Source organism: Lissotriton vulgaris, chromosome 1_1 (genome assembly GCF_964263255.1).
Source record: "Lissotriton vulgaris chromosome 1_1, aLisVul1.2, whole genome shotgun sequence".
Taxonomy (NCBI): Eukaryota; Metazoa; Chordata; class Amphibia; order Caudata; family Salamandridae; genus Lissotriton; species Lissotriton vulgaris.
The window spans coordinates 1,744,539,412-1,744,559,855 of record NC_141685.1 but is presented as its reverse complement, the minus strand read 5'-3'; the positions used below and the strand labels follow the sequence as shown (position 1 = coordinate 1,744,559,855).

General features: G+C 45.8%; 1 protein-coding gene across 1 annotated transcript in view; it reads left to right on the top strand.

Annotated features, from left to right (window-relative positions):
• WIF1 (Wnt inhibitory factor 1) overlaps positions 1-20,444 on the top strand; it is a 289,485-nt gene that overhangs the window by 219,961 nt on the left and 49,080 nt on the right. Inside the window, exon 7 of the mRNA XM_086919031.1 lies at positions 9,223-9,318. Within this exon, the coding sequence (XP_086775157.1) occupies positions 9,223-9,318 (96 nt within the window). The remainder of the gene's footprint in view (positions 1-9,222; positions 9,319-20,444) is intronic.

Sequence of the window (20,444 nt, the reverse complement as noted above, 5' to 3'; positions counted from 1 at the left end):
TTGAATCCGAGGATGAGGATCTCCGTTTTGTCTGAGTTCAGCTTAAGTCGGCTTTCCTTCATCCAGTTGGCGACTGCCTTTATTCCCTGGTGGAGGTTGCATTTGGCGGTGAGAGAGCCCTTGGTGAGGGAGAGGATCAGCTGAGTGTCGTCGGGGTAGGAGATTATGTTGAGGTGGTGCTGTCGGACGATGCGTGCTAGTGGTGCCATGTAGACGTTGAACAGGTTCGGGCTGAGGTAAGATCCTTGTGGGATGCCGCATATTATCTCGGAGGCCTCGGACCGGAACGGGGGAAGGCGGACTCTCTGAGTTCTACCGGAGAGGAAGGAGGTGGTCCAGTCCAGGGTCTTCTCCCGGATCCCTGCGTCTTGGAGTCGCGTGCGTAGTGTGCGGTGGCAGAGGGTGTTGAAGGCGGTGGAGAGATCCAGGAGGATGAGGGCCGCTGTCTCGCCGTTGTCAAGAAGGATCCTTATGTCGTCAGTGGTGGCGATGAGGGCGGTCTCGGTGCTGTGGTTGCTGCGGAATCCTGATTGGGAGGGGTCCAGGATGTTGTCTTCGAGGTGACGGTTGAACTGGGTGTTAACTATCTTCTCGATGACCTTTGCTGGGAACAGGAGCAGGGAGATGGGTCGGAAGTTCTTGAGGTCGTTTGGATCCGCCTTGGGTTTCTTCAGTAGGGCGTTGATCTCTGCGTGCTTCCAGTTATCAGTGAAGGTAGTGGTCTCGAAGGAGAGGTTGATGATTTTGTGCAGGTGGGGTGCGATGGAATTGCTGGCTTTGTTGAAGATGTGATGTGGGAGAGGGTCGGACGGGGATCCGGAGTGGATTGTGCCCATTGTCTTGATTGTGTCCTCTATGCTCACGTTGGCCCAGGTTGTCAGGGTGTCGTGGGTGGTGGAGTGTGGTGGATCCGGTGCCGCAAGGTCTGCAGGGGTCGTCCGGGTTTTAAGCTGTCATGGATGTAGGTAATTTTCCGGTAAAAGAAGGTGGCGAGGGAGTCGCACAGGGCTTGCAATGGCGGGATGTCGTTGACGCTGGAGCTGGGGTTGGAGAGTTCCTTCACGATGGTGAAGAGTTCCTTGCTGTTGTGTGCATTGTTGTCAAGGCGGTCTGTGAAGGAGGTCCTTTTGGCGGTCCTGATGAGGTGGTGGTGGTTGCGGATGGCGTCTTTGTGGGCGGGCGGCTGTCCGGCGTCTTGTCGTTGTGCCATATGTTCTCCAATTTCCGGAAGGTGCGCTTTGAGTCAAGGAGTTCTGGGGTGAACCAGCTGACTTTTATGCTGGTGTCTCTGTTGGTGGGTTTTTTCAGCGGGGCTACGGTGTTGGCGCAGTCGTTCATCCAGCGTTCGAGGTTGAGTGCACCATCATCAGGGTTGGTGGAGTTGGTCGGGGGGTTGAGTGCCAGGCTTGTATGTAGTTGTTCTTCAGTGACTTTGCCCCAGCAGCGGTGGGGGGTCTGAAGGGCGCGGTGGTGTGTGAGGGGTTTTCGGAAGGAGAAATGGATGCAGTGGTGGTCTGTCCAGGTGAGTTCGGAGGCGTGGCTGAAGGTGAGATGGGGGCTTGAGGAGAAGATGGCATCAAGCGTGTGACCGGCGATGTGGGTTGGCGTTGTGACGAACTGTTTCAGTCCGAGGTTGTCGATCAGGGTGGTGGAGTTGTTCTCGTTGTTGTTCTCCAGATGATAGTTCAGGTCTCCGAGGAGGATGTAGTCGGTGGAGGTCAGCGCGTGCGTGCTGATGAGATCGGCGAATTGAGGCCGGGGTCCTGGCGGTCTGTAGACGAGGGTGCCTCTTAGGGTGGTCTTGGGGTCCGTGTGGATCTGGAAGTGCATGTGCTCGGTGGTGCTGAGGGTGTCGTTGGTGTTTGTTGAGACCCTGATGGTGTTTTTGTGGATGATAGCGATTCTTCCTCCGGCCCTGTTGGTGCGGTCTCTGCGGGTGATCTTGTACCCGTCGGGGATGGCTATGGCGATGTCTGGCGAGGAGGCTTTGTTCATCCAGGTCTCGGTCAGGAAGGCGACGTCCAGTGATGCGGTGTCGAGTAGGTCCCAGAGTTCGACGGCGTGTTTGTGTGCGGAGCGGGTGTTGATCAGGATGCATCTAAGCTGGCTGGGTTCCGTCGTGGCAGGCGTCTCGGCGTTTTTGAGGCAGGAGAAGCTGCAGTTCAGGCAGGTGAATCGGCCGTGCGTGCGCTTTGGGGCGGCCTTGCAGCAGGTGTGGGTCCTTCCTGGGTTGAGAGCGACGAGGGTGTTGGTGTCGTAGCGGCAGCGGTCTTCGTGGCTAGTGCGGGGGGCAGGGGTTCTGGCGCTGGGCACGCGTCCAGGTGTGTGGAGCTCTCCCCCTGACTGAAGGGTCAAAGTACACTGAAGTATACGTTTTAGTAGTAAATGAGTGAGGTACTGAAGGGAGTGGGTGGAAAAAAGGGGCAGAAGTACTATAAAGGGTGATGAAATTAGGAAGGAGTAAGAGGGATTTGTAAAGGGTCAGGGAAGAGGATAACAAGAGACGTCATCAACCCACACAAGTGTATTTCAATCGCTATACACAGGGGTGTAGACATGTAACTTACACCTTTGTAGTAAATTTAAAATCTAAGTTTGTGAATACCAAAAAGTAGCAAACTTTCTCAAAACTGTAAATTACTCAAAAGCGTAAGTTACTTATGTAAATCAGGCCCTTAGGACTTAAACAGTTAGAACATCATGCCAATTTACTAGCATATCACTGTGTTCTAACTAGGGGAATAACTTCAATGTGTGACACCCTACAAATGTATGCATTCTTGGTTTGGTAGTTGGGTCTGGGGTCCCTGAATAGGGTCTGCTATGTCTGTGTTGGTTTTTCTCGTTGTTCTCATCTTACTAGGTGGTTTTACATGGTTCATTGTTTACATTGGGACCTTAAATGTATATAGTGATGGTTTTACCAAAAAAGTAATATATCTGCACCCAGAGATGTAGTCTTGAATGGGTGCAAATGTACTACCTTTTAGAAAGCACGAACAGTGGTATTAGTAGGCTTGAAAAGCAGCACCAATATTAGGTTTCCACGCATACTACTGGCTATCAAACACCCAAAAGGTGATGGGATGAATGCATACAGTCTAACCACTTGCACTCGCTCAAGCCATAGTTTTTCGGTCACTGCACCATTCTAGACTGAGACCCCGCTATTGCAAATCAGTACTGACGCCATGCCTCATAGAAGCAGTCCATCCCAAACCATGGTCATCTCACACATCCACCCTACGGCCCACCACTTTTTTAGTGGGAAATTTGAAATACATCCTTAATCTCACTGACTAAGCTATGCCCCTTATGCCAACTGAGTGAAATAGGTCATCTGGGTAATCACTAACGTTGTCCAAATTTTTCAAAGGTAAAAGGCTTAATCCACACAAAAGGGCACCCAGGTGGAGACTGAGCATTCCAATGGGGGTTGAGTGGATTTTTACCATCCCCCTCCACTGCACGAGCGCCAAAATGGCAATTGCTGACTTCTAATAGCCTGTAGTCCTGGCAGAGAAGACCCAGAGGTTTTACCCAGTAACCAAACACTATGCAGCAGTGGTGAAAGCCTGGACATTAGCCAAAGTGAAGAAGCAGAGTGTGCCCAATTCCACAGAGGAGGTAGAGGGCGGACCTGCTGGATGATGGCGAACTGAAGGAAGGAGAAGTTGGATGCAGAGTCTCTCAGGCATCTTTATATGTGACTGACAATAGGCTCTCAAGGAGAGGACGCGTTCATGGATGTGTAAGCTGCATGCTGTTGAAAGAGCCCACGGGAAGTAAATACACCGGGACTCCAGTTTTTGAAGTCATTAATGATCGAAACAAATGATGGATGATACTTAGTTTATCCAAGATAAACTCACGATTCCTCAGAGTTTGTCCTCACAGCGACCCTGCTTTTTACGTCGAAAGCTGAATACCCTTGCCCTAAACAATTTTTGACAAAATTGAGCACCAGACGCCATAGATGAATGTGAGCATAGTGTGCACATTCCGCTATTTAACTAGGAATTATCCATCAAGGAGCAATTCAGAAGCTCAGAAGCTCTTAAGAATTGAATAGCGTGTCTACCCATTGGATTCATTTGGAACCATCATTTTCAGGCCACACATAGTCTACTTTTTATTTGTCCCGAAGACCTGCACTTGATGCCTCTATCTAGCACAGATACACACACGCAAAATTAGAAGCTTGTATATTCCACTTTGACCAGTCAATAGGATTATGAATAATGTCTAGATCATGCTGAGAATGATTACTTTTTCTCTGTGCCTTTATTGTTTCCTTATGCTTTAATGTTAATGTTGTTTGTGTATGTATGTTATGAATTCGATTCGCTTTATTTCACTTAGTTTCACCTTCACACTAGACCATACATGTGTATGATCTGCCTTGTTTTTTGCATAAAATAAATTATTGAATAACAGAATTATTTTGTGCTATTTGCTTTGACTAGGTGTTTAGACTACCATATGGAGCATTGATTGATATCCTAACTCAGTAAGGGATATAAAAAAATCTGAATTTGATGTAGCTTTGTAAAGTGTGTTGTGGCAGAACCACTTTTTTGTTTCATGTATTTGTCCCCAGGTTCTTCACTATACTGGGTATCCCCATTGATTAATACTGACAATAGGCCCCAGCATGAGTCATACAAGAGAGAATAACAGGACAAAGGAGGTAAAGCACAAAAAGGTAAAAGACACATGCAACTTTTTTGTATCCCCAAAGCCTCGGGCTCAAAGGAAGCAACTATGTAGGATCAGGAAAGCCCGGCTTCCTGAGTGGGACTTTGACGCTGAGGGATGTGGTGCTGGTGGCCTTGATGCATGGGCTGCAAGAGTCCAACAGCCAAAGTGACAGGAAAATGGTCTCAGAGGACCGGTCTCTGGAAGACAAAAAGCCCTGATTGAGGATAATGAGGTAGATGTTAGCAACCTAGACAAGAGTGTTGTAACCTTAGACAAGGGAACGACGGAAGACAGAGAATAATCAAGATAAAGAGATCTTTTGCAGCAATGTACCATAATGTGCATTTCATGTTTAGAAGACAAGCTTTCCATGCATCACCTTGTTGTTGTTGCAGTTTATGCTCCAAGTGCAACAGGTATGCCCAGACATGGGTCCCATTCTCGGTATGCCATAGGACTCAAGCTATACCTCACTGATGTGATCTAAGTAGGTCGAATCCGGTCTGTGTTGCTTGTGATCCCTTCTGGAGGAAGCCTTGCTGTTTCCATGAGGAGAAGGATGGTTTCTGATTTCCCTAGTGTGGCTTGTTGGGTGAAAAATGATGGACTGGAATGCAGATCAGAGCGATTGCAGTGGCTGAGATTAATTCAAGTATTATATCCATCTCCTTGTTTTTTCTGCTTTTTAATTCCCAAGTGCAACGAGTATGCCCAGACATGGGTTCATTGCTCACTGTGCCATAGGAGTCAAGCTATAAACACTGATGGAACCTAAGTAGGTTTAAACCGGTCTCAAACTGTTTGTGGTTTCTTCTGGAGGGTTTTTGCCTGGCAGCTCAGGAGGGATTTTCCCATGAGGAGCAGGACTGGTAGTAATTGGTATAAGGTGGGCCTTTGTCTAGAGTGGCATGGTGGGTAAAAAACTATCGACTGGAATGCCACACTAAGCATTGTCAGTGACTGGGATTAATTCAAGCAATCCATACATTACCTTTTTGTTGTGAAAAAAGAAGGTGGAGCATCTAAAGAATGCAACAAGAGGCACCAATCTGAGAATCTTAGGAGTCACCACCCCAGTACAAAAAAGAAGATCACAATTGAAACCTTTCAGTTGGGTGTATTAGTAGGCTAAAACAACACATAGAGGTCACAGGGATCCCCTCTAAGGACCCTCTGTGAGGTGATGCTGGAGTGGGGTCTCTGCTAGAGGAACTTTCTACTGTGAAGAACAAAGTTGCTGACCAGAACTGCTGCCAAGAGTCCCGACTTTCGCTTTCCTGGCCAGTGGGTAGACTTCTTTTGAGACCTTAGGCATGCAACATTAGACAAGAGACAAGAGCTGCAGCTGCTCAAGAAAGATTTACTTGTTAAAGGATTTGAGACCTCGTGTGGTTCACATCTAGGCTGAGTGTGAGCTATAAAATGAGTTAAATCAGTTTCACCCAACCTAAGGCCACCCATGACTTTTGAGATCACATTCTGTAGAGGAGGTTATGGATACCCAACATGGCTCGAATTAGAACAGCATTGATAGGATTAGTTATAGAAGAGTTTGTAATTGAATGATGGTCTTCTGAAAATGTTCCTTCCTTGTTAGGTTTGGAGCATCAGGTGTGATGTTTCTGATATGACAGATATATTTTTTTATCGTAAAGATTAAGTCATCAACTTCCCCCTTCGGTGAGTACTAATATCTAGGTGTTCTAAAGTGGTGAAGTATGCAAGTGAAAAATATGTGGCTTCTTTTCGGGAGCACGAAGCAGCATTGCCGAAACTTTAGCTTGTTATCTTGTAATGTATTTTTGTAAAATACTTTAGTATGGAGCTTTATATGTATTAATACAATTATTAAAACATAAATTGAGCAGTGAAAAATACTGTTATTTCAGCACTTTGAAACAGGAAAAACTGTGGAACAAGGAAAGTTACGAAGAATAGTGGGTATGCAGACTCAGAACTGTGGAAATGCTGCTGGCATACTCTTAAAACTGTTGCAGTATGCATACTCCTTCCGACCGGTCAAGATTCTGTTGGGCAGGAACTGTTAGTGTCATGGAGAAGCTATGGACTTGCCCCCTGGCGACTATCAAGCTGTGGGTCCGCATGCTGTCTCTGAACTGTGGAAGTGCTCTGGGCATGCTTCCTCAGACGTGTGGAGCTCCTATAGGCATATTCTTCTAGGTCTGGGTGATGCCATGGGCTTTTGGTCACACAACAGTGTTAATGTTGTGAATAAGCTTCCTAGGAACGGTGGAGATGTTGTGTACATGCTCTCCAAGAACTGTGCAGGATTGTAAAGGTGTTTTTCAGAATGTTGTTTAAGTCATGCAGAGACCACATGGTCATTCTCCCTTAGAGCGTGTGGATCTGTACGCATGTATCCGTAGAACTTTGGAGATGTTGTCAGAAAGATCTTTTAGAACTCTGAGGGTGCTTTGGACATGCTACCACCCATGTGTGTAAATGGTGAGACCGTGCTATCCGCATCCTGTAGAGATTCCTTGTGCTGTCCTTGCTGTGGGCCTATGCCTACAGACACTACCAGGACAGTTAGGATGCTTTAGTCATGCTCTCATAGACCTCTAGGGGTTGTAGGCATGCTTCCCAAGGACTGTCAGGTTTCTGTGTGAATGCTCTTTCAACCCTGTGGAGATTGTTTGTGCTTGCTTTGTACTACCTTTGGACTTGCTGGGTGCATACTTTGGTAGGACATAGAGATGCATGTTATATCAAATCTGTAGTTATGATGTATGCATGCTTTCAGAACTGTAGTGATGCCAATGCCATGCTCGCTCTGAATTTTAAAGAACCTTTGGAGATGAACTCCCATGAAGGTAGAAGTGTCACAGGCATTCTTACGCTAAGTAATGGAGATACTAGGACATGCGCTCCTAGAGCCAGTGATGGGTGGTAGGTATGCTCTCTGAGAAATATGGAGATGTCGTGGAGCTGCTCCTCAGAACAATGGAGATACTTCAGGCATGCTCCGTTAGAACGTTAGGATACCCTGTACAACCTATCTCAGGAATGCGGGGATAAGGCACCCATGCTCCCTTTGAAGTGTGAAAATGGGAACATGCTTTTGCTGGACTTTGAAGATGCGGTGGCCATGCTCTCTGAGAACTGTGAAGATGCCAGAGACATGCCCTCAAACAACTGTGCAGACCCTCTGGGCATCCTCAGGACTGGTGTGACGCTGTTGATACGCTGTTTCAGAATGTGGAGAGGCAATGGAAATGCCTGTCTGAATTGTGGAGATGCCTTCAGCATGCTAATTAAGGATGTGGAGCTGCTCTCCGAAATCTGAGGACATGTTTTGGACATGCTTTCTCGAATCTGCTGAGATGCTGCGGGGATGATGTGATCTGAAGAGATGGTGGTTCACAGGTGGAGACCTGTCGTCAAGCATTTGATGATTTGTGTGGCGGTGAGCATTCTGTGGCTCTGCACCTGCCTCCCAAGGGCCTCATTTATGAGGCTGTGCGTCACTTTTACGCTGCCGGTGCGTCACTTTTTGTGACGCACCAGCGGAGTAAAAAATGCGCCTTGTTGCACCATATTTACAAAGTGACGCATCTAGATAGATGCGTCACTTTGTAAACACCTTCGCCACATTATACCTGCACCAGGTATAATGTATGCAAGGGTGCGTATTGACGCAAGGAAGGGTTGTAGAAGTGATGCGGTGAAATCTATTTCACTGCTTCACTTTTAGGACACCGTTGCGTCAAAATCTTGCGCCTGCCTCACAGCAAGCGTAAGACTGACGCAGGCCCTTTCACATGGGGCTTGCCCCATAAAGGACGCATTGCTGGAGTTGCGTCACTTTTGTGACACACTCCAGCAATGCGTCACTTTTGTGCTTTCAGATACGTCAGAAATACTGACGTATCTGTAACTCCTTGCGACATGATGCGTCATACATTAAATATGACGCATCAGGAATGTCGCAAGGAGTGCGCACTGAGAAGTGACGCATCGCTACTTTCACGCAGCGATGCGTCATTTCTCATAAACGAGGCCCCTAATTTCAATGCAAATTTTCGCGTTGCAAAGTCAGCTTGTTACAACAATATAGGGATGCATATAAATGGCTTGCGCCTAGTCGTTTTTTATTTGAAAGCATGTAAGGCACCAAATACAGAAATAAAACTAAATGGAAATACGTGAAAAAACAATAACAGCTCTATTTCGTTTCTGTCATAAAAAACGTAAAGTTAACGCTGTGAATGCACATGCAGCTGATATATGTGTGTAACGTGAGTCCTGGGGGTTCAAATCCGGTAGATCAATCAATTTAGCGTTTTGATATTCCAAACGTGATACATCGGGTGGGTGTGATAATTATTATTTACTGATTTTCTCGTAGAAAGATTTGTAAATTGCCAGGACGTTCGGGGGGACAGGGGGTGTAAAAGGAGGAAAGGACGCAGTGTCCTTCGCATGATCACAAGTACAAGGTGCTTTAAAAATAATTCCCCCTTCTTTCTATTAAATATGTGTGTTTTCTTTTATTTACAGCAAACTGCACAGCAACCTGTTTGAATGGCGGGACCTGCTTTTACCCCAGAAAGTGTGTTTGTACCCCCGGCTTCGAGGGAGAGCAGTGCGAGACAAGTGAGTGCCCGCTTCCCACTTTTACTTCTTCCACTTGACCTCTGCCTGCGCGCGCTCCCGAGTGTACTCGTGGACTCGGGTGACATGTGTCTGTGTTGGTTTAAAGTCTTACTCCCTATTCACACCGTTGCTTCAAAGCGTTTGTCCAGGAGATCAAAGGATTTGACCATTTTCAGAGGTTTGGCATCAAAGCCAGCCACACATGTTATCCCAAATCAATGGGAAGGCCTGCTTTGAAGCCCGGCCGGCTGGCACACTTTCCGAGTCAGCTGTTGGCCCACTGATCAAACACAGAGGCGAGCCATCTCACTCCACTGAAGACGAGATGAAGGCACCGGTGGCCAGGGATGGCTGGTGCCAGGCGCTCCCTTTCCACAGCCAGGCCGACTTTCAAACTCTTGAATTCAAAGGGCAGGTTTGCGCGCCCGTACCTCTGGCACCGCTTGCGGAGTCACCGCAGAATGGCCTGTGCTTCCGCACTGCAGGCGACAGACAATTAGCGTATGATATGAGGTGTCAGTTTCAACGTGGATGTGCGACACGAAAACCCAAAGTAGCGCCGGTCCATCCGAACGATCCTTTGTATTTCCTCTCCCACGTACTTTGAGTTCTATTTCTAAACATGATCTGTGCATTTATTCAGGTACACATATAAAGTTATTTGAGCGCTTTACATTAGCACCAGTTGCATTACACAAGCCCTCGTGGCTACAACATGAACGTGAATAGTTGAGGGCGGCTAAATGGGCTCTGGTGGAGGGGTAGCAAAGGATGCAGCCGGCGCAGTATCGAGTCCAGAGTTGCTGTGTTCCCAATCTGCCCTGATAAACGTGGTGTGATGAGATTAGGTCAATTTAGATCACAGTAAATGACAGCTGAGCCACGTGTTAGGTGAAAATATTGTATCGGAGTGGATCCAAATAGACAACAACAACAAACGCTTCCTTTTGTAAGAACACTCTTGTTTGTACGACACTATTCGTATTATTGTGGGAAACATTCATACACCTCTCAACCATATCATTATCTATACACTGAATCCCGATCGATACAAAAACGTCTCCCTTTATTTGTCAGAAAACAATAAAAATACAGTTCATAAAATTATATTTTGTACCCCGATACATTAAAAAAATCCCACTTTCATGTCAAAGTTCTCTTAAAGCTTTATACATAAGATATATCATCATCATATGTTAAACAATGTTAAAAACAATATTAAAAAGATATCCTATCTGGTTGCATCTGAGTGAAAAACATTTCTCAATCTTTGTTTGTTAGACAAATCCTTGTTTATCTCAGATATAACAAAGAAAAATTAGTAATACTAATTACTCCCTGATCTTGGTACGCAAATAAAAACACACCGTATTTTACGAACAGTAATCAATCAATGAAATAAGTAATCCCTGGTAGGTGGATTAATCAACTATAAACCACCGAAGCGACGCATCAACATTTCTGTGTGATATAACACTTGGCAATTTAGAAATTTTTGTGTGCTATATAGCTTGACATTTCTGTGATTGATTACTGTTTGTAAAATGAGGTGTGTTTTCATTTGCATCAGGTGGGGTCAAGCAACACAGATTATTAATATTTTTTAAAGGTTTTATATAGCGCGCTGGCTAGACCCCGAGGTATCAGAGCACTTTACATGAGTATCAGACCATTGTTGCAGGTTACATCATTACAAAGGTTACACAGTTATTAGAGCATAGCTACATAGTTACATGTTCAGTCGAGACAAACAACAAGGGCATATGCGTAAGGGAGAAAGCAGGCAAGGGGAGTGATTCAGGGGCAGGGGGTAGGAGCACGGGAAGTAGACAGCGAATGAAGGAGGGGGAGAGACACTGCATGAAAGAAGAGGGTGACGACTGACGAGGGCACAAACCGCTAGACGAGTAAAAGCTGCGTCCAAAGTCTGCGGCAATGTCTGAGGGTCAGCAGGATGAAGTCCGACGGACCGAGGGAGAGGACAAGAACTAAATGGTGGCTCCATTCGCTCTCCGCCATTTTGCGCCGTCTGTGGGTCATTTAACAACTCAGATTTTGGGGTTAGGTAACCTTCTTTGGATGCTGCAGTCCCCTCTTCAGCCAAGCATCTTCCAAGCTCTCCTCTGTCCATTCGTCGACGAAGCTGTCTTGGTCATGGTGGCTGATTGGTCATACAGGCAGTGTCCTAGAAACCTCCTCCCGGCAATGGGGGCACAAGCTATTCTTCCCTCAGTGGGTTAAACCCCAGCTAGGGACCAGGTCCTGTGTGCTTCTAATGATCCTGTTCGGGCCCCAATATGGAATGTCACTTGTGACCCAAGACTCACCACTCTGATGGTGCCCTTCAGCAGACTAGTGGGTATCAATGCATTCAAGTGAGGGGCATCTGATGCTGCTCTATGCACTTAGGCTATCTCGCCCCTCCTTCAGGACTTGTCCCAAGGATAGATTCCCTGCAAATCCCTTCGCATCCCCGGTCTCGGCCTGAACCTCTGGCCATAGCTGGATATAGGTGTCCCTGATCTCACTGTCTTACCTGCTTATCTACATGTTGTCTCGCCGTGATCTTGTACCTCCGGTTGCCCCTCTCATGTGTTTCCTTCGTCTGTTGTTGTAGGGCCCGGCCGGTGGGAGACACAGCATGAAAGAAGAGGGGGAGGGTGACGGGGGCACATACCAGTAGACGAGTAAAAGCTACGTACAAAGTCCAGTAATCTGTGATCCCAGGGGAAGTGGAATCATCCCCCCAACTCAGATGCGAGAGGCTCCCATTACACAGTGGACTCACTCAGAGGGGTCTCTGAGACTCCAAGGCCTACCTACTGGATCCTTCCCCAAAAGGGGAGAGGGAGTGCTTTGGCAAGTGGCGCCATACCATGCCTCGACTGTGAGTGGCTCCCTTAGCGCTGGTGACTCTCTCAGAGGGATCACTGAGACTCCAGAGTATAAGTAGTTGGATCTTTACCCAACAAGGGGAGAAGGAGTGCTTAGTTGAAGGGCACAAAGGACAGAGGGCTAGCGGGCGTAGCAGGCAAGGGGAGAGATTAAGGTGGGAGGGGATAGGAGCAGGGGAAGTAGACCAAGAATGAAAGAGGGAAAGCGGTAGGGGAGGGAGAGAGAGAGCATGAAGAGGGGGGGGGGTGCTTTACGCGGTTGATTCCCTCAGAGGGGTCTCTAAGACTCCAAGGTCTACCTACTGGATCTTTCCCCAACAAGGGGAGAAGGAGTGCTTTGATAAGGGGCGCCATACCATGCCTCAGCTGTGGGAGGTTCCCTTGACGCTGTGGACTCTCTCAGAGGGGTCGCTGAAACTCCAGAGTAAGAATATTAGATCCAACAAGGGGAGAAGGTGAGGGAGGAAGGGTGGAACACAGATGAGTAGAATTATACAAGGGAGGCAGAAGAAAAAGACACACTATGGGTGAGTGTTTAAACGCTAGAAAAAACTAGAACCTAAGAAAAGAGCAAAGGAAGGACAGAAGTAATGCATCCATGCTCCAGGGGAGGGACAAACATACGAAAAGGAAGGAAGCATATGGCAGCTGACCAAACAGAAGAAAGCAAATGAGAGTGACAGTGAAGCCAACCAATGGGAAGCAATGGGTGACCCATACACCCACAATGAGGAAACAATGGTCTCAAAGAGATAGCTCACACATTGTCAAGTGAGTCCTACCTCTGGACTTGATTTAAAATTCAACATGAGTGGGACACAGGGAATTACATTTTTAGTGTGGTTTCTCAAATTATGTGCCCCAAAACTCAGGAACATGATCCATGCCCATTCATAGTAAATATGAGTTTCCATTACGCATGCCACTCCACCTCAAAGGTAGTGTTTGGATTTACACAAATTGAAGACTACGCTCACAGTGATTATTGCATACTTGCTGTTTTTGGACAAAAGCATACTGTGTAAGGCTGCAAGCACAAATAGTCTGAGAGATGTTTCATTCTTGACACTACGGGAAATATATCAAATGTTTTACTGTAGGATTAGGAGCATTCGTCAGTATGATACACTTAACAGATAAAATCATGCTTAATGCTTTTAAAATTAGTTGAAGTAAAATAGAAAAAAAATTGATGAAAATATTACAAATGCAAATCTATACCACTGAGGATTTTCCTTCAAGCAGCCTTCCTTCATGTCTCAGTAAAGGAAGACATCTTAACAAAAAAATGGATATGTATATGAACGGTGTCATGGTACTCACTACAAGATTTTGCAGATGTTACAGATGTGTGGCTCTTAAAGCAGAGGTATCACTCAGGTTACATGAATGAGAACCGCAAGCCTCAGGATTGGTGTCATGTAACTCTCACTTCCAGATGTTACAGATGTATGCTTGCCTGAAATCATACATACTGCTGCCAGTACTGAGCCTCTTAGTATTGTTCTAAAAGATACTATTCAAGCAATTAAAGGCACGCTCACATTGAATGCAACTGGCCTGGACAAGATACCAGGCGACCTTTACCTTATATTACCAGATTTCTGGGCCCCATGCATTAACACATTATCTAATGCTGTTGTAACTAGACCCTAAATACCACAAAACTGAAGGGGAGGGTTGAGGGGGGTCGGGGCGAGGCTAATATAAGCCTCATCCGTAAAAATCGTTCTAGAGAAAATACTGCTAATAAGAGGCCTATCAGCCCCCTAGAATATTTTTTTTGTCGCCAGTTGCTTGATAAGCTTCAAGGATGGATAGACTATAATGACATCCAATTAAATCTACAGACAGGCTTCAAAAAAAAATTAAGCACACTAGACCAGGTTAGGTTTTTCTGGAGTCACATGCTGTGCATTATTCTGCCAGGTTCGGCATTGCCTTTTTTATATTTTTTCTTCTTTTTTAGGTTTTGCCTGCCCTGCTCTTGTGCTGTATTTTTAAAATCTATTGTTTTTAATATAAACTTAAAAGGAGCTTCCATCAAGCCCCCTCTCTTTCTTAGCTTTCATTGGTTCCTGTGCTTGCCACTTACTTTTCCTCCATTTCTATAAGCTGTATTATATTTTCCTCCATTTAGCATTGCTTGTTGGGTGTTGTCAGCAATGATGTGGTGGTATGCCTGTTCCCTGTGTGATGCCAGACAGCACCGCTGGATGTTCCTTTGCATACTTGCCATCTTCAGATTCTTCTTTCCGCCATTGGGTCTGGATGCAATGGAGGAGCTCTGACAGTTTTTGAAGAAAACTCAAACATTTTAATGAAAAATCGTTGAATCGCCAAAGACCATGAATGAGAAGACAACAAGAAAGAAGGGGACCCTTCCTTCTCCTCTCCGATGGGGAACTCACCATTACCAACAACATAATCGGAGACTGAGGAAGAGTAGAGTACAAGGAAACTTCCCCCTTTAAATTATGCCAAACTGCCACCACAAATTTGTGCAGAGAGACCCCCACGAGGTCTACAACCTCTGTCTTCTGAAGGACCACTGTGACCAGGACTGCGAAGCCTTCGCTGCTTTCGTACCAGAGACCCTGAAGGTACGCCGAAGACAGAGACCACCATGGCCAGCACTCACAAGCCACAAATACTTAAAGACCTGGGACTGTCCAGCGATGATGACGGCAATGTCGAGGAGGCTGAGATAGCATACAGAGGGTCACCTGTCAAACTCCTTGAGACTGGCACCAAAAAGAAGCAGGTGGAAAACAAATGGGTGAGGAACGTTGAAAAGAAGATCCATTAGGTAACAAAACCACCGAAAGGTCCAGAGCCTAAATCCTCAGACAAAAAGTCCCACAAGGAAGCCTTGGCATCAAAGAAAACATTGACCGAAGGTCAGCAGAGAGTTAAGGAGGCCCACGGTTTCCAACCTAGAGATGCTGATGTTGGCATAATTCCGAAAAGCTCAACGATCCCATTAGATCAAGAGGGCGCGAAGGAAAAAGTCAAACCTTCGGAGACGACTGATCCGTCGACGCGGATGAAAATTTCTTCATCGATGCTCGATGTGAAAAAGGTAAGGATGGGTGGTCAACTCCACTCCACCAGTGGAGTTTGCAGTGTTTTGCCAACTCCACACTCTGCTAGGAGTGCGGAGTTTGGCAAAAAACTCAGATTCCTCAGCATGGTGGAGTTTGCCCCCATCGCCCAGCCCTAAAAATGGACGATTCCTCCAAGCAGCAATATTCAGTCAAGCTTTTATGAAAACACACTTCACAAATAAAAATAAAAGAACAAGACCCCTAGGCCAGTAAAAAACGAATAGCTAATTTGTCTTTGGATTGACGGGCTACGGAGAGCCCCATTTATTTCTTGCTGCTTTGATAAGTCTGTATTTACCTACCTATTTTCCAGATGAATGACACATGCAATAGGGCTATGAATAACACACAATAGAGATATTCCTCTAAAATAGATTGCTCCCAGGGGTGTGGCAGCACCTTGAGTCGGTAACTCCCTGCTGCGTTACCATTACGTCCAGTGGTCACATGCATTCCACAGCTGGGAGCAAGCAGTCCACTCCGGATCTGCCGCCTTTACTTATGGTTCAGTCAGCGCTTGTCAGAAGGCAGTCGGGGACATGCTGTTTCGCTGGAACTGCTCGATGCTCAGGTCTCCATGGACGATCATCACAGCAGTACCTTCCAGTGACAAGGAGGCTGCACTTCAGCAGATTGTATCATGTCCCAACCAGGAATCGCAGAGCAGGAGGCGTGTCACAGTGAGATCCTTATTCCCTATCAGGGAGTGACGTACAGGAGACACTAGGAGACGGTACAGCCCGAATGGGCATACCGGTAGGAAATGGAGGGCGGGATAGATGGAGAGGAGAGAGAGGGAGGAGACATCGGAGGTGTTGCAGTGATTTTTGGCAACAGAGCAGGGAGGAGGGGTAAAGAGGGCACAGGAAATGCAGGGAGCAAAGGGGTGAAAGGTAAGCGACAAAGAGGAGACGGTTGTAGAGTGGAGTGGAACAATGCGGAATTCCACAGAGTTTTTATTCCACTCTGCGGTATTCCGTGTTGTGCAACTCCGCAAACGCCAACCACCCGTACAAAAAGGTGCAGGAGGTCGAAAGAAGGAATCGAAAACTCATGTCAGAAATAGCAGCACTTTTTTAAGGAAAAAAGAAGTTCAACAACTCCTTAAGGGAATTTGGAATCCCAACTAAGCCTTCGACGGCCCTCGACGCCAAAGAAGAGGAATCTGCCTGGGAGGCTCTAACAACACTTGAGCCCTCTGAAGAGGAACATGAGGGAGAGTTCTATAAAGCAGAGGAGGTTGAAGGTGCAGGAGGGTTCGACAAGGAAACATGGAACAACCTCAACACAGACTCCACTGAAGAAGGGATAAACAACTACCCCTCGAAGGCATCCCCACCAAACAGAAATTTAAGAATTTCAGTTGGAGGAAGAGAAGGGAGATTCCTATTTTCTCCTCAAAACATTTATACCTGCAAACAAAGGTGATTTATACCTACCAATACTGCCCAGCATCTTAGATCAAGGCAAATAAGCCTTTTGGGAACCTGCCATGGCAAAAGCAGTAACTCCCCAGTTGAAAAGAAGTATAATCCTTCGACATAGGATCAGCAACAAATGGTCACAAATTACCTGGAGTTAGGAGACTCTAGTGGTTGTCAAAGCAAAGGTACAAAAGGAAGCACAACAATGGAAATCCAAGAATGTGACATTAGGGAGACCTTGAAGACAACAACTCCAATGCTGACCATCACAACAGATGCATCCCACAAGAGTTGGGGAGCACACATGAAGGTGCATGGACAATGGTCTAGCACGGACGTGCTGAAACATATCAACTACCTGGAAATGAAAAACGTTTTCCTACCCTTGAATGCATACCAGATATGCATCACACATCAAACATTATTAAGACAAACAGACAAAACAAAACAACAATGGTTTATCTCAACAAACAGGGAGAAACAAAATCATTCACCCTGAACAAACTAGCACAGGAGACGTGGCAATGGACAATATCAAGGAAGATCACACTGCGAACAGTCCACCTACCAGGAAAACAAAACACGGAGGAGGACTGACTACGCAGACAAGAAAGCAGCTCCCACAAATGGGCATTGAAAAAACAGACACTCTAGAAAATATTTAGACTCTGGGGGAGACTAGTAGCAGACCTGTTCACAACATCGAAACACACATAATGCCAACACTTGAGGTTTCAACACCACCAGTCAGAGTGGAATGCCCTATCAATAAACTGGTCAGGGGGCTTTGCATGTGCCATTCCTCCAATTCCTCTAATGCCGAAGGTGCTGGAGAAACCCAGACAACCAGGAACGCACCTCATCTTCATAGCACCACAATGGGCCAGTCAAACTTGGTGCTTGGATCTACCAGAGAGATCGAGAGGACAAATCATGGCAATCAAACCAGAACAGGGCCTGTTAACAATGCAAGAGGGAAGAGTGTACCCTCCTGGGCCAGCAACACTCAGTATAGCAGCCTGGTTCCTGAATACTTATAGTTTGGACACCTACATCTCCGGCCAGAACAATGGAAAGAACGGAGGAGCGAAAAGCAACTTCCATCAAATCCTATGCAGCAAAATGGAAAAGATACATCCACTGGTGCACACATAACAGATATATAGAGAAAAGGACAACACAGGAAACTGTGTTGAAGTACCTCACTCATCTGCTAGATAATGGACTGACACATTTATCCTTAAAAGTACATCTGGCAGTAATAGTAGCCTACACCACAGGCACATCATGTCAGAGCTACTTCACATATCTAGTGGTGAAAAGATTTCTCGAAGGGTCGAAAATCGCTCCACCAAGATTAGTTCCAGCGCCACTGTGGAACTTACATTCTCTGCTAACAGAGTTAATAACCAAAGCCTTTGAACCTATGCACAAGACGCATCTAAAATCACTATTGCTCAAGACATCGTTTCTAATCGCAATCACATCTCTACGCAGAGTAAGCAAACTGCATGCCCTAACAATACAGGAACCATACCTGCAAATACACAAGGACAAGGTGGTTCTCAGTTCTTTCTAAAAGTGGTAACCTATTTTCATGTTGACTAAAGTATACAGCTACCAGTTTACTTCAAAGACGCTAAAACACAGACAGAAAGAGCCCTAAACACTTTGGATGGAAGGAGGTCTTTGATATACTACCTTGAAGAAACTTAAGGGTTTCGTAAGAGAAACCAGTTGCTTGTCTCCTTCGCAAGAACAACCAAAGGCTCCCCAGTGACCAAGGTGACAATTGTAGAAACAATGCAAACTTGCTATGCCAAGGCAGGGATAACACTGCCCGCATGACTACCGCCCAATCTGCATGTAAACAGGGCGCAGTACTTGCCTTCCGGGCAAACGTTTCAATTGATGCAATCTGCACAGCAGCAACATGGGCATCACCACACGCCTTGGCAAAACATTATTGTGTGAACATCCACATGAACAAGAAAGCACAAGTGGGACAAAAGGTACTACAACACTTGTTTGCTAATACTTCCTCATTTCACCTCAACCAACCCATGAAGAGTTTTCTGGATTCACATGCAGCCCACCCACCTCCCAGGAAATGGGAGGTAACACAAACAGGTGGGCAAAAAACTGGAATAAAGAGTAAGCGTACCAGAAAGGAAAGAAAAAAAGAATCTGAAGCTCGCAACTACGCTCAGGAACATTTGGGCGCCGTCTGACATCACACAGGGGATGGGCAAACCCCCAAATGGTGTCCCGAAAAAAAGAAAACCACTTTTAAGACACAGCCTCTAGATGGCGGAATAATGCACAGAATGTGAATCCAAAAAACACTTCAGACTGCAAAAGTACTCCAACTGGTAAACAGCCATTTTGTTAGATTTAGAGTCTGGTGGACTTGCGTGCCGCATTCAACCTCATTCCATGAGACAAACTCTGGTCAGTCTTGCACAAATTGGGTGTCCAAATAACCTCATGGCGATAATCATCAGACTGCATTACAAAAACTTTGGCAAGTTTGATGGGGCCTCAGGGGAACTCACTGAGCGCATTCTACTATATAGGGGGAATCGCCCAGGGGTTATGTCCTTGCACCCACTCTATTCTCATTATATATTATTGATGTTGTGCAATTTTTTGATTTCTTGTTTAAATGATTCCCCTGGTTTTAGAATACCATCCCTCCTCTTTGCTGACCCCACGTTAATAGTTTCTAAGATCCCAAAGGGATTTCAGCGCCTCTTGAATGGCCTAGTCTTCTTTTGCGAATAGACAGGGTTGGAAGTTCACCCCACCATTTTGGTAAAATCATGATGAAAGAAACAACATTTGAGGGAGTCTTGGCACTTGAATAGTTTGTCATTATGTTATCAATGAACATGTCTTAGGACACAAATGGGCAACCAAAAGTGCAGTGAAATTATTGCAATATAGCACAGGAATTTTTTCTAAAATGCATAAGGCATCAATTTCGAAATCTATTACTCCTGTCTTGCAAATATACTGTGCTAAAGCCCTGGGGGCAGCCCTTTATGAGTCAGATCTAGGGGTCCGTAAAAAAACACCTAGATGAACTACTCTAGAAAACAGATTTCTCAAACTTCTTGTTAACCTCCTCAGGAATCTGCGCCTCCTACCACTCTACTTGGATCTAGGAATGAACCCTATAGGTTTGAAAACAACCCTTAGACCATTATCATGCTGGTTTTTTATTTGTCACAGAGTGATTAACCTAGATACTAAAAGCAGAATCCCTTTATTGTGTTTTTATCTAGGAACCTGAATCAATATTGCTATTTTATGCCCTTGTACGGCTATAATCAATAATATCCATATAATGGTATAAGAATCAGATCCATATTTTAGTAAATCGCCCTTGCAGTCCAAGGCACGGCAAAAGCCACTTCCTTAGATTCCTAGAAAGCACAACGAGTTCTTTCGACACACCAAACCTCCAGCAACCTGGGAAATCCCCACTTGCTTTGTTTTGATTTGTAATAGAACTCCTGCGAGCACTGTAAGAACGGCCAGTTCTTAGTGACATCTTTATTGACGTCTTATGTCTAAACCTTACGTCAAACTCGGCACCTTTCAGGTATAAATATACCAACGTTGCCTTAAGCAAACAAACGGTGGTGGTTTTGGAGCAGAGCAGCTATCTTACTTGCCCGAGAGCCCAGCTGATGCGA